The sequence below is a fragment of the Entelurus aequoreus genome, linkage group LG28 (genome assembly GCF_033978785.1).
Source record: "Entelurus aequoreus isolate RoL-2023_Sb linkage group LG28, RoL_Eaeq_v1.1, whole genome shotgun sequence".
NCBI classification, from domain to species: Eukaryota; Metazoa; Chordata; class Actinopteri; order Syngnathiformes; family Syngnathidae; genus Entelurus; species Entelurus aequoreus.
In genome coordinates this window covers 15632448-15647415 of record NC_084758.1, presented here as the reverse complement: position 1 = coordinate 15647415, position 14968 = coordinate 15632448, and the positions used below count along the sequence as shown (strand labels likewise).

Genomic DNA, 14968 nt, shown 5'->3' with positions numbered 1-14968 from the left:
CTATGTTTACATTTTCACTATTTTCTTATACTTTATTAAGCATTTCTTACATATTCCTTAATTTTGCACCTTAATTTGAAGACCTTATTGTTAAGTGTTCAATGTGATTTTACCACACACACACACACACACTCACCCACACCCACAGAGGTCAGCCACAGGTCAGACACACACACACAAGTACACACACAGGACAGACACACACGTGCACACACAAGACAGAAAGACATAGAAACACACACACACACACACACACACACACACACACACACACACACACACACACACACACACACACACACACACACACACACACACACACACACACACACACACACACACACACACACACACACACACACACACACACAACCAACCAAGCACCCAACTTCCTGGCACTAAACCCACAGAAAATAGTTCTTCTTGTTTCTCTATGTTTACATTTTCACTATTTTCTTATAGTTTATTAAGCATTTCTTACATATTCCTTAATTTTGCACCTTCATTTTAAGACCTTATTTGAAGTGTTCAATGTGATTTTACCATTTTGTTGACATTGTTTGGGTGTTTTCCATGCTTGTGTTGACATTTCCTTTCCTTTCTGCCTTGATAGTTGAGGGGATTATAATCAGAGGAAGGTTACATTTGAAACAATAATGTTTACATTTAATGTATTTTTCTCCTGGTCCTTATTTTCCATAGGTCATAAAACATTTCAATTACCGTATTTTTCGGAGTATAAGTCGCTCCGGAGTAAAAGTCGCACCGGCCGAAAATGCATAATAAAGAAGGAAAAAAACATACTGTATATAAGTCGCACTGGAGTATAAGTTGCATTTTTTGGGGAAATGTATTTGATAAAACCCAACACCAAGAATAGACATTTGAAAGCCAATTTAAAATAAAGAATAGTGAACAACAGGCTGAATAAGTGTACGTTATATGAGGCATAAATAACCAACTGAGAATGTGCCTGGTATGTTAACGTAACATATTATGGTAAGAGTCATTCAAATAACTATAACATATGGAACATGCTATACGTTTACCAAACAATCTGTCACTCCTAATCGCTAAATCCCATGAAATCTTATACGTCTAGTCTCTTACGTGAATGACATAAATAATATTACTTGATATTTTACGGTAATGTGTTAATCATTTCACACATAAGTCACTCCTGAGTATAAGTCGCACCCCACTTTGAAAAAAACTGCGACTTACAGTCCGAAAAATACGGTATCTATATCGAACGATATAAAACACTTACACTATATCGTGATACGGTTTTCCTTGATTACACCCTCAGAACCTTGGAAGGATCTAACATTATTCCCAAATATCTGCCTTAAGTTGGACAAGAAGCACAATGATGGCAGGTCCCACCTGGTTGTGATCCGGAAAAGGGATGATGGATGCGCACACTCCCAGGATCATGGACGGGTGGATCTCACAGTGGGTGTACGTTGAGCAGTAAGCCACGCCCTTCTCCTGCAGGTCATCAGGGGTCATGGCCAGCATCACAGTCTCCTCCTCCAGCGTGTCGATGTACTCCACAACGCCACTCGCTACCAGGTCCTGCCAGCTAAAGGAGGAGACACACCTCATCACGTGGACCCGCTCCCTGTGCTCACCTGTGGACCCGGCGCCTCACCTGTAGTTGTTGTACTCCCGCTCTTTAAGCTGGTCTATGTGCCGCCTCTTCAGCAACAGCTTCTGTTTTTCCACAATCAGCAGCGGTCTGCAGATCCGCCCGGCGTCCGTGTAGATTCGGATCTCGCGCTCTCTGATGTCTCGAATCATGGACACCTGGGACATTCGAGGAGGTGAAGGAGACGCGGACGCCGATTTAACGAGCACGAGTGGCGTGAGAAAACAGGCGTCACCTCAGACACGATGATGTCCATCTGACGCCGAAGCTTCCTCAGCGTGTTCATCAGCTGTTCGGGATCTTTGTGTATTCCCACCCAGCAGCCGTTGACAAAGATCTTGGTGGCGCTACAACATTACACAAACTCAGATATGCTGTGTGTGGCGTTAGAATAGTGTGTGTATGTGTGTGTGTGTGTGTTGGGCACTGACTCTGCGATGGCAGCAGGAGAGATCTCTTCCAGGTTCTCCATACTCCACTCCTCCAAAAACTCCAGGATGGGAGAAGGTTGGGATCCCACAGAGATGTAAGCCATCAGGGCAAGATTCTTCACCAGGCCCACAGCGTGACCCTGAAACATCCAACCAATCAGCTGACATCTGATGGTGGATTGTGGTAGAGATTGACCGATTATCGGCGTATATCTAACTACCGTATTATACGGCGCACTTAAAATAATTTTTCCCTCAAAACCCGACAGTGCGCCTTATAACCCGGTGCGCTTAATGTACGGAATAATTCTGGTTTTGCTTAGCAACCTCGAAGCAATTTTATTTGGTACATGGTGTAATGATAAGTGTGACCAGTAGATGGCAGTCAAACATAAGAGATATGTGTAGACTGCAATATGATGGCAATATGACAAGTAAACAACACCAACATTTTATATGTTCCATTGAAAATGTAGAACATTACACACGGCGCTCAAAAATCTATCAAAATGTTTTAGTACGACTTTGGTAAGCTATGAAGCCGCTCCGCTTGATGGATTGTACTGTGCTTCAACATACATATTATTGTGTGTGTGTGTGTGTATAAGGTAAGACGTTATCCAGCGTTTTGTTTCGCAATATTCTGCAAAAGCAACTTTTCTTAACTTCTGGTAGCTGCAGATCTGTATTTGGGATCTGCATAAATCCTGGAAAATTGCACAAGTCCGCCTTTGTAACATAGTCGATACGCTTCTTCTTTTTCTCTTGTTATGGGACATTCGTCCTCCGCTGTTGCCATTAATAATATTAAGTAGTGTAAAGTTCTTACTTATATCTGTCAGTAAACTCGCCATGAAAACGCTAAAACATACCTGTGTAGTGAGTTTACATTATTCACCCAAGGAACTTATTATTAGTAGGGGTGTAACGGTACGTGTATTTGTATTGAACCGTTTCGGTACGGGGGTTCCGGTTCGGTTCGGAGGTGTACCGAACGAGTTTCCACACGGATATATTAAGTAGCATAACACACGTTGTGTAAACAATGCACACCGAGGCACAACACACGGCATGCTAGCAGCTAACGGGCTACGATATACTGACCATACGTCCTCTTTTCACTGGACATGTCCTATTTGGCGGAGCTGTCAGGGCGGGGTTTCTTAAATGCCTCAAATGTCCGGCATTTTGAGTTAGGGTTGCGTGTATTTTCTAAGTATGTTCAGGGTTAAGAAGGGGTTAAAAACAAAACAAATTGTGCACGCAGCAGCATTGGTGAGGGAGGGGCAGAGACAGAGAGAGCGAGAGAGTTATGATAAACGCGCATGCGTCGCCAGGCTCTTTTATCCATAGATTTAATTTTACGACACATTCTAAAAATACTATTAAAATAAACAAAAACATAACAAAAGTGAAATAAAAAAGCTTAAAGGTTAAATGTAATTTAGAAAAAGTTGCAATGTTGACTAAGAAAACAAAGCTGTTTTTTTTGTCTTTCAAACCGTCATTGCTCAAAACATAATATTGAATCAAAATCAATGTTATTATGAATTTTTGACCTATCCAAGGTTCCCATTACTTCACATCAAATATTCCACTAAGAAAAATATTTTTGGTGGAAGATTTTGCAAATTTGGTAAATAAATAACCCAAAAATGTATATTTTGTTGTTTTCTTACTGTACCGAAAATGAACCTAACCGTGACCTCTAAACCGAGGTACGTACCGAACCGAAATTTTTGTGTACAATTACACCCCTAGTTATTAGAGAGTTCCGGTCCGACAGTTTTTCACGGGACACATTTCCGGTGTTTCCAGATGAGTAGATGCTGCTCCGTTATTGATTTAAGCAAAGTCTGAATGTCATTAAAACAGTTAACTCCATCTTTTGACACTTCTTCCACGCCCGTCATTCGACGCTACATTGCTACAACAAAGATGACGGGGAGAAGACACTGTCGAAGGTGAGCCACGTAAATAAGACCGCCCACAAAACGGCGCATCCTGAAGCGACTGTCAGAAAGCGGCTTGAAGATGATCTGTAAAACATCATCTATGCAACATTTTGACCAAAGAACCACCATTACATGTTATGTAGACCACAAGGAAGTGTTTTACATTAAGAAAAAAATAAATAATAATTAGACTTCTTTGATGCACCCTATAATCCGGTGCGCTTCATATATACAAAAAGATCAAAAATAGACCATTCATAGGCAGTGTGCCTTATAATCCGGTGCGCCCTATGGTCCGGAAAAGACGGTATACATCTTTTTTTTTTTTAATCTGTAACCTTTTTTCCCCAAAAACTACATCGGCAGATACAATATACATACACATACGATACAAACAAATAATTATTAGTGAGGTAGATAGTAGTAACCACTGCTCAAGCAACAGGCCCTGCATTTGTTGCCTAATTTTAGATCAATTTAAGAATAAAAATTACTCCGTCAATAATTCTTCCTAAATATGTTTAGATATCTGGCATGGCATTTATTTGAGCTCTTCTGTGAATTGGATATGGATGAGGAATAGGGGATTATTATAAAATTGAAAAAAGAGCAGGCAGCAGCTAAAACATTCTCAAACTTTATGTAACATCCAGGACGAAATGATGTCAACCAGCTTGAAAAATGTCTCAACTATAATCTACGTGAAGGAGCCAAGAATCGTTTATATTCAAAAGTTCACGATATTTCATGGGTCACCGCATTGTTAACTCTGTAAAGCACTTTGTGTTGCATTTCTGTTACGATGAAAAGCGCTTTATGAATAAAGTTTGATTGATTCAATGTTATTGGGGAAAAAAAGTGGGTTAAGACATTACAACTACTGACCGGCTTTATGTGTCGTCATGGAAACACTCCAGACGAAGGCGGCAGTGCACGCAGACCAAAGAGGTTGTGTTTTTGCCACTTCAGGGTTTGTTGGTCTGTCTGTTAGCAACGTAACTCAAATAGTTACAGACCGATTTTAAAGAAAACTTCAGGAAATGTTTGAAAAAAACCACCCTTTCTCTCTCTCCACACACGGACCTGACATACTCGCGCTACGCAGGGAATTTTGGGAGATGTACTTTACTTCCGGACCGGCCAATTCAAAAAGGCCGTCAATCGCCAAGGCGTTATTGTGATGATTTTGATACTGAAATACCACGGTATTTACAATGTTGAACTAACTTTAACTGCAAATGGATGTCAGTCATGGGCCTCCTTGACCCATAACTGGGTCAAGGAATTGTGTCGTGCACACAACGCTTACCTCGGGGGTCTCAGCGGGACACACCATCCCCCAAAGTGTGTTGTGCAGCTGTCTGGGTTTGGCCAGTTTTCCGTCCCGACCGATGGGGGAGTTGACTCGGCGAAGGTGAGACAGTGTGGACGCGAAGGTGAGGCGGTTCAGCACCTGCGAGCGACGGGACGGTTAGGGGACACGGTCCAGGCGGATGTGGGCGTGTCATGAGCGGCCAGCCACACCTGGGACACGCCCGCTCTGGCCTGGTGGGCCTTCTTGACATCTCCCCAGTTGCCGGTGGCCAGCGAGTACTTGAGGCCGTCTGAGATGATCCTGGTCTTGATGGCGAGCTCCAGGTTGAAGTCTTTCCCTCGGTCGATGAACTTCTGTGCGTACATCCTGATCTCCTTCAGCAGGTTCTTGAACATTCTGAAGAGATGGTGTGACACCTCAGTAGTTGAGCGTTATGCCTCATAAGGAGGCGGGTAGTGTTACATGCACATACCAAACGCCACACGCTGGGAACAAGACGAACAAAGCGCTGACAGGGAGGACATAAGGTTCCTTCAAACGACCAACACACTAACACGCGTGCATTGGGTACCTCGGTTTTTGTACAAACCCCAAAACCAGTGAAGTTGTGTAAATCGTAAAAAAAAATAAAATACAATGATTTGCAAATCCTTTTCAACCTATATTCAATTGAATAGACTGCAAAGACAAGATACTTAACATTCGAACTGGAAAACTTTGCAAATATTAGCTCATTTGGACTTTGATGCCTGCAACATGTTTCAAAAAAGCTAGCACAAGTGGCAAAAAAGACTGATAAAGTTTAGGAATGCTCATCAAACACTTATTGGAAACATCCCACAGGGAAACAGGCTAATTGGGAACACGTGGGTGCCATGATTGGGTATAAAAGCAACTTCCATGAAATGCTCAGTCATTCACAAACAAGGATGGGGAGAGGGTCACCACTTTGTGAACAAATGTGTGAGCAAATTGTTGAACAGTTAAAGAACAACATTTCTCAACGAGCGTTCAGAGAATCGAGAGAAATCACTGCACGTAAGCGAGGATATTACGGACCTTCAATCCCTCAGGCGGTACTGCATCAAAAAGTGACACCAGTGCGTAAAGGATATCACCACATGGGCTCAGGAACACTTCAGAAAACCACTGTCAGTAACTACAGTTAGTCGCTACATCTGTAAATGCAAGCTAAAACTCTACTACTACTGGGGCGGTATAGCTCGATTGGTAGAGTGGCCGTGCCAGCAACTTGAGGGTTCCAGGTTCGATCCCCGCTTCCGCCATCCTAGTCACTGCCCCATCCTAGTCACTGCCGTTGTGTCCTTGGGCAAGACACTTACCCACCTGCTCCCAGTGCCACCCACACTGGTTTAAATGTAACTTAGATATTGGGTTTCACTTTGTAAAAGCGCTTTGAGTCACTAGAGAAAAGCACTATATAAATATAATTCACTACTATGCAAAGCGAAAGCCATTTATCAACAACACCCAGAAACGCCGCCGGCTTCGCTGGGCCCGAGCTCATCGAAGATGGACTGATGCAAAGTGGAAAAGTGTTCTGTGGTCTGACGAGTCCACATTTGAAATTGTTTTTGGAAACTGGACGTCGTGTCCTCCGGAACAAAAAGCAAAAGAACCATCTGGATTGTTACGGGCGCAAACTTCAAAAATGTCTATATTACTTAAAAGAAAACTGTGTTTGTTTGATAAAATTATACCCAAACATTTAATAAAGTCGAATACAAATTATGCAACAAGAGAAGTATTGAACACTTCTCTTTTTAAAGTAAATCTGTACAGCAGATATGATCATCTACATTAGGCCTTGGCAATTATTTTGCTTCGGGGGGCCAAATTTAGAGAAAAAAATGTGTCTGAGGGCCAGTATATCTATTTTTAGGAACACTAATACAAAACCTCACAATAATGTCTGATTGGATGCTAAAAACGTTATAATGGACCACCTTAAAAACGGAATTGAATTTTAAATTTTTTACTGAATGAGACACCCAGAATGTAAATGAAAATAAAGAATGTGGGATTTACAATATTAACTATGAACGATAAAACACTGGATATTGACAACATATGAACGTCACACCCCCTCTCAATGGACATATTTTACTATCAAGTGAAACGCAACAAAAATGCAACAAGCAGCGAAATATGAACGCGAAGGTTAAAAAAACCCCACCTACAATCTGATATATTACTTAGAACTTTGTTGTAGAAATCTCCTTCCGTGTCTGTCCCTGACACCCAGGCTGGCCATTCTGGAAACACTCTGTGGAAACGCTCCCCACCCACACTGCTTGGTGCCTCGTCTGAGCTGATGTGACTTAGAGTACCATAGTAACTAATTAGATGACCATAGTAACTAATTAGATGTCCATAGTAACCAATTAGATGACCATAGTAACTAGTATATCATGCAAAAGCACAGATTCCAACCATTGAAATACTTTGTATAGTTCAAGACTTACGGTCATTTGAAAACATAACTGCACATCATAATGGCAGCTACACTTTTCATCTTAAAGATCTAAAAAAATTATTTGGGAATGTCCGGCGGGCCAGATTGAAAAGCTTAATGGGCCACATGTGGCCGCCGGGCCTTAATTTGCCCAGGTCTGATCTACATCAACAATATGATTTGCCTGAGTGGCTGGACAGGACAGATTTAAATATATAAATAAATATATATATACTTTTTTTTTTATCGATTATTGATGTTTTTAATTGATTAAGAATCGTTACAAATAAAAATCAAGATTCATTCCAAAAACAATTTTTTTGACACACCTACTATACATATCCATTCATACATTTTTAATGTGTGGGGGCTTTTGAGTTCACTTTTTTAAGTAATTACATGTAGGGGAAACACTGGTTGTATCTGAGGCGTTGAATCGCAGCAAACACATAAACAAAATAACGTTAATATGTTTTTTAAGATCTCATATACACTACCGTTCAAAAGTTTGGGGTCACCCAAACAAATTTGTGGAATAGCCTTAATTTCTAAGAACAAGAATAGACTGTCGAGTTTCAGATGAAAGTTCTATTTTTCTGGCCATTTTGAGCGTTTAATTGACCCCACAAATGTGATGCTCCAGAAACTCAATCTGCTCAAAGGAAGGTCAGTTTTGTAGCTTCTGTAACGAGCTAAACTGTTTTCAGATGTGCGAACATGATTGCACAAGGGTTTTCTAATCATCAATTAGCCTTCTGAGCAAACACATTGTACCATTAGAACACTGGAGTGATAGTTGCTGGAAATGGGCCTCTATACACCTATGTAGATATTGCACCAAAAACCAGACATTTGCAGCTAGAATAGTCATTTAACACATTAGCAATGTATAGAGTGTATTTCTTTAAAGTTAAGACTAGTTTAAAGTTATCTTCATTGAAAAGTACAGTGCTTTTCCTTCAAAAATAGGGACATTTCAATGAGACCCCAAACTTTTGAACGGTAGTGTATAAATAGATGCAAGTACCTGGGGAGAGGGAAGTCTGGGCTTCTCTGCTTAGGCTGCTGCACCCCCAACCCGATTTCGGATAAGCGCATTTAAGAATTTTTACAAGATATGGATGGAATTTAAGACATTTTAAGGCTTTAAATTCAAATTATTGGACTATATACTTTTTAAGACTTTTTAAGACTCCACGGACACTCTGACACACACACAATTAATTACAAAACCTGAAAAACCAAGGTCGATAAGGACGGATTGTTCCCGAGTGGTCAAGTATTTTACTGTGTACTGTTGCATTCCTAACACATGCGTACACACAGAGAAAGAGAGAGAGAGAGACTTACCCTCTAAAGAGGAAGGCCAAGAGTGGGCCAGCCAGGTCCAGTCTCTTGTTTCCGTAGTGATCTCTGTCATCAAGCTCTCGTCTACCAAGTGCGGCCAGCAGCAACCTGTGGACCATGTATCTACACACACACACACACACACACAATGAACAGTGATGCAGCATATTGTTGGGTGAATGCTAGAGAGTGTGAACCCACCCCAGGAAGTAGGCCTTCTTGGTCTCACAGAAGTCGCTGACGCCAACGTGCGGCAGCATTTCTTTCTGCAGAACTTCTTTGGCATACTTGATTCTGCGCTCCTTGGTCACTCCGGGTTTGGCGCCCCTGGATCCGATAAAGTTCAGGGCCACGTTCTGCTCCTGGATGACGAAGGCTTCGTCCAGAGACGGCTTCACCTGCGGAACGAGAGCGTGGTCACGCGTCAGCCCGGTGCGGACCACCGAGCACACGGTCTGCCATAGTCACCATCTCCATCATCTCGGGGTCGTCAAAGTCATAGATGATGTGTTCCAGGATGTCTCGATCCGACACAAAGCCCAGTGCTCGGAACACGATGATGATGGGGACTTCTTGTCGGATGTACGGCAGCGTGGACACGATCCTCTGGCCGATGGCGCTCTTCTTCACTCCCTGAGAGACCATCAGCACGTCAGACACGTTCCCCGCCACGTCGACGGCCAGCAGACATTCGGACTCACCTGCCCTCCTCGGGCCATCATGCTGACCCAGATGGTGCTGGTGGGACGAGACGAGTTCTCCAAACAGGACCGACATTCCGCCGTGTAGGCGTACTTGGAGTCCTTCTTCGCGAACACGTAAACCGTGTTGGTGGCCATCTTCTCTTGAGCAATGAGCACCTGAGCACCAACAACGCACACGTTTACAATTAAGATTGTATTTTTCCGACTACAAGGCGCACTTAAAATTCTTAAATTTTCTAAAAAAATCGGCAGTGCACCCTACAGTCTGAAAAATTCTGTATTGGTAATCTTCAACGGTTAGCTTAGCACGGGGGTCAGCAACCCGCGGCTCTTTAGCGCCACCCAAGTGGCTCCCTGGAGCACTTTCAAAAAACGATTGAAAATGGAAAATGAGGGAATAATTTTTTTGTTTGAGTATGGTTTTTGTTTGAGGACAAACATGACACAAACCTTCCCACTTGTTAGAAAGCCCACTGTTTGATATGTTTATGTGTATGCTTCACTGATGAGAGTATTTGGTGAACATCGTTTTGTCCCACTAATTTCGACGGTTCTTGAACTCCCCGTAGTGTGGACTGTGACGCAACGGTTTGTTTACATGTAAAATCTTCCACTCCTTTGTCTCATTTTGTCCACCAAAAGTTTCATGCTGTGCGTGAATGCACAAAAGTGCGCTTTGTTGATGTTATTGACTTGTTGGAGTACTAATCAGGCTATTTAAGACAGCTGTATGTACATATTGCATCATTATGCCTCATTTGTAGGTATATTTCAGCGTATTTAATTTCCTTTACTTTTATCCTCTTTGTATATAATTCTGTTTTGCATGTCTCATGACTAGAGATGTCCGATAATGGCTTTTTTGCCGATATCCGATATTCCGATATTGTCCAACTCTTAATTACCGATACCGATATATACAGTCGTGGAATTAGCCTAATTTTGTTGTGATGCCCCGCTGGATGCATTAAACAATGTAACAAGGTTTTCCAAAATAAATTAACTCAAGTTATGGAAAAAAATGCCAACACGGCACTGCCATATTTATTATTGAAGTCACAAAGTGCATAATTTTTTTTAACATGCCTCAAAACAGCAGCTTGGAATTTGGGACATGCTCTCCCTGAGAGAGCATGAGGGGGTTGAGGTGGGCGGGGTTGGGGGGTGGGGGGGGGGTGTATATTGTAGCGTCCCGGAAGAGTTAGTGCTGCAAGGGGTTCTGGGTTCTGTTGTGTTTATGTTGTGTTACGGTGCGGATGTTCTCCCGAAATGTGTTTGTCATTCTTGTTTGGTGTGGGTTCACAGTGTGGCGCATATTTGTAACAGTGTTAAAGTTGTTTATACAGCCACCCTCAGTGTGACCTGTATGGCTGTTGACCAAGTATGCTTGCATTCTCTTGTGTGTGTGAAAAGCCGTAGATATTATGTGATTGGGCCGGCACGCAAAGGCATTGCCTTTAAGGTTTATTGGCGCGCTGTACTTCTCCCTACGTCCGTGTAGACAGCTGCGTTTTAAAAAGTCATACATTTTACTTTTTGAAACAGATACCGATAATAAAAAAAAACTATACTGATCATTTCCGATATTACACTTTAAAGCATTGATTGGCCGATAATATCGGCAGTCCGATATTATCATGACACATTATCTGTATGTAATATTGGCTGCATTTCAGATAGTTGTTTGTGTGCCATGTTGTTCCAGACCACAGCAAACGTTACCTAGCTTGCCAAAGATTGTGATAAATTAGAGATGTCCGATAATATCGGCCTGCCAATATTATCGGCCGATAAATGCTTTAAAATATAATATCGGAAATTATCAGTATCTGGGTTTTTTTATTATCGGTATCGTTTTTTTGTTTTTGTTTTTATTAAATCAACATATAAAAACATAAGATACACTTACAATTAGTGCACCAACCCAAAAAAACTCCCTCCCCCATTTACACTCATTCACACAAAAGGGTTGTTTCTTTCTGTTATTAACATTCTGGTTCCTACATTATATATCGATATATATCAATACAGTCTGCAAGGGATACAGTCCGTAAGCACACATGATTGTGCGTGCTGCTGGTCCACTAATAGTACTAACCTTTAACAGTTAATTTTACTAATTTTCATTAATTACCAGTTTCTATGTAACTGTTTTTATATTGTTTTACTTTCTTTTTTATTCAAGGAAATGTTTTTAATTTATTTACCTTATTTTTTTATTTTATTTTTTTTAAAAAAGGACCATATCTTCACCATACCTGGTTGTCCAAATTAGGCATAATTATGTGTTAATTCCACGACTGTATATATTGGTATCGGTTGATATCGATATCGGTAATTAAAGAGTTGGACAATATCGGAAATCGGCAAAAAGCCATTATCGGACATCCCTATAATAAATCCATTATAAGCAGACAGCCTGCCGTTTCCTTTAACTTGGACACACAGGAGATATCTCACAACTAGCCTCTGATTTACTAATGTTTTCCAATGTTGTAAAAATGTGTAGAATAAATATTACATTTCTGTCAACAAAGATTTGTTTCAACCTGCGACACAGTCATTTTGATAGTAGGCTATTATAGCTAATATAGACATTTACGTCATGTGTTGCCTTCATTATAACGCTTATACACGGCTTTTCGTTTTTTGCGGCTTCAGACAGATTTGTTTTTTGTATTTTTGGTCCAATATGGCTCTTTCAATGTTCTGGGTTGCCGACCCCTGGCCTAGCATAAGGGCCTGAGGCGCTCACAACGCACCTTCTCCGAGCCGTTGATGATGAAGTATCCTCCAGGGTCAAGCGGGCACTCGTGCAACTCACACAAGTCACGATCTGTCAGGCTGCTCAGGAGGCAGTAGGTGGAGCGCAGCATGATGGGTATTTTCCCGATGAAGGTCTTCTGGTGTTGAGTCTGCAGCTGGTCCTCGCCCTCCTTGATGATGGTCTTGGTGATGTCCACGTACAGAGGGGCCGAGTATCTGCGGGAGGAACGACAAGAAGACCGCACGGACTAAGTGCGATACGGGGAAAGAAGAACATTCTCAGAGCGGACGGGGACCTACGTGAGGTTTCGGAGTCTGGCCTCGTTGGGCATCATCGGAGACGGAGCGCCGTCCCTTTCCCAATGCGTGGGTTTGGACAGGTAGATCTGCTCGAACTTCAGCAGGTAGCGAGGCTGCAACAGACGCCACACTTGTCACAAGGCCTGAGCGGAACAGGGTCCCTTTCACGGCGGTAAACCTCCACCAGGCGCTTACCGGCTCCTCCACCTCTCCTGAGGTGTGCTGGGCTTCAGCCTGCAGGTCGATGGGTGGAGCATCCTCCACTATCCTCTGCACAGACATCTGGATGAACTCATCGAAAGAATCCAGCTGTTGCCGCACCAAACCCTTCTCGTCAAAATAAGAGCTGGAAAAGACAAATTTTAAGTGATTTTCTTTAACTCTTTATCAATCAATCAATCAATGTTTATTTATACAGCCCTAAATCACAAGTGTCTCAAAGGGCTGTACAAGCCACAACTAGTTTATTGCATGCATTTATGACAAATAATAACGGAGCTTGTTGTTTAGAAGTTCACTTTCTAAAATGCAAATTAATGGTCAATTCAGGACAAAAAAAGCAGTATTTTTTTTAACTTAAAAAATTAAAGCTCCCTTCATTTTTGGCATATCACAATGGTTCAAACACCATTGGAAGGTTGTTTCCTAGGTCTTGCAATGGTGCCATAAATACATACATATATATATATATATATATATATATATATATATATATATATATATATATATATATATATATATATATATATATATACACACATATATATATATATATATATATATATATATATATATATATATATATATATATATATATATATATATATATATATATGTGTGTATATATATATATATATGTGTGTATATATATATATATATATATATATATATATACACATATATATATATATATATATATATATACACACATATATATATATATATATATATATATATATATACACATATATACATACACATATATATATATATATATATATATACACATATATACATACACACATATATATATACATACACACATATATATATATATATATATATATATATATATATATATATATTTACCATTTTACATTTTTTGTCACGTAGCTACATTTACGGTAGTCCGCTGACGTCACACCTGGCAAAAACGCCACCAAATGAGGCATATTCCAAACGGCTCGTTTCCCAGAAGTATGAAGGAAGTCAAGATAATTGTTTTATAAATATCTCAGCAATGCCTCCGTGGTTTGATTTTACATTTTCGGGACTTATGCAGATCCCAAATACACAACAGCAGGTACTAATAGGTAAGAAGCAACAGGTTCCCTTTAAGAAGTTGGCCAGAAATTAGTACATTTTCACCCAAGCTCACAGGAAAATTATATTTATATAGCTGGAATCGTCTTTAGGTTTCATCTTCAATTAATGTTTTAATTTGTACACATTAGGGTTGTACGGTATACCGGTATTAGTATAGAACAACGATACTAATGAATCATATTTGGTACTATACCGCCTCTAAATAGTACCAGTCCCCCAGCCCCCGCCGTCGTCACGTCATGTCATTGCTGGTTTACGAGCAGAGGAGCATGTTCGGCAGCGCACAATCACGGAGTACTTACAAGCAGACACAGTGTGTAGACAGAAAAAGGATAACGGACGCATTTTGGTCTAAAAACTAACGATAAAGGTGAAGTTCTAACACTTAAACGCCCTCAGGAAGAGGTGCTTTAAGACATGGCTAGCTAGCCAGCAGCTAACGTCCATCCGTAGTCGGCAGTGTTTTAGCTACTTCTAAATCACTAATCCTCACCTCCATGGCGACAAATAAAGTATGTTTCTTACAAGTATCGAGGAATAGCTAAACATGCTTCACTACACACCGTAGTTCACCGGCGTCGCAATGTAAACAAAGGCCATTGGTGGATCTACACCTAACATTCACTCTAATGATACCAAGTACAGGAGTGTATCTAGTCTATAGTACTAGATAGATAGTACTTTGATTCCTTCAGGA

At 40.9% G+C, this 14968-nt stretch overlaps 1 protein-coding gene across 1 annotated transcript in view; it reads right to left on the bottom strand.

The window, feature by feature from the left end:
* polr2b (RNA polymerase II subunit B) overlaps positions 1–14968 on the bottom strand; it is a 31044-nt gene that overhangs the window by 12179 nt on the left and 3897 nt on the right. Inside the window, exons 3-15 of the mRNA XM_062039645.1 lie at positions 13141–13291; positions 12946–13058; positions 12642–12861; positions 9877–10035; positions 9644–9808; positions 9377–9573; positions 9179–9298; positions 5562–5748; positions 5347–5490; positions 2083–2222; positions 1887–1998; positions 1655–1809; positions 1387–1585 (exon numbers count right to left, since the gene is read on the bottom strand). Coding sequence (XP_061895629.1) covers positions 1387–1585; positions 1655–1809; positions 1887–1998; positions 2083–2222; positions 5347–5490; positions 5562–5748; positions 9179–9298; positions 9377–9573; positions 9644–9808; positions 9877–10035; positions 12642–12861; positions 12946–13058; positions 13141–13291 — 2062 coding nt within the window. The remainder of the gene's footprint in view (positions 1–1386; positions 1586–1654; positions 1810–1886; positions 1999–2082; positions 2223–5346; positions 5491–5561; positions 5749–9178; positions 9299–9376; positions 9574–9643; positions 9809–9876; positions 10036–12641; positions 12862–12945; positions 13059–13140; positions 13292–14968) is intronic.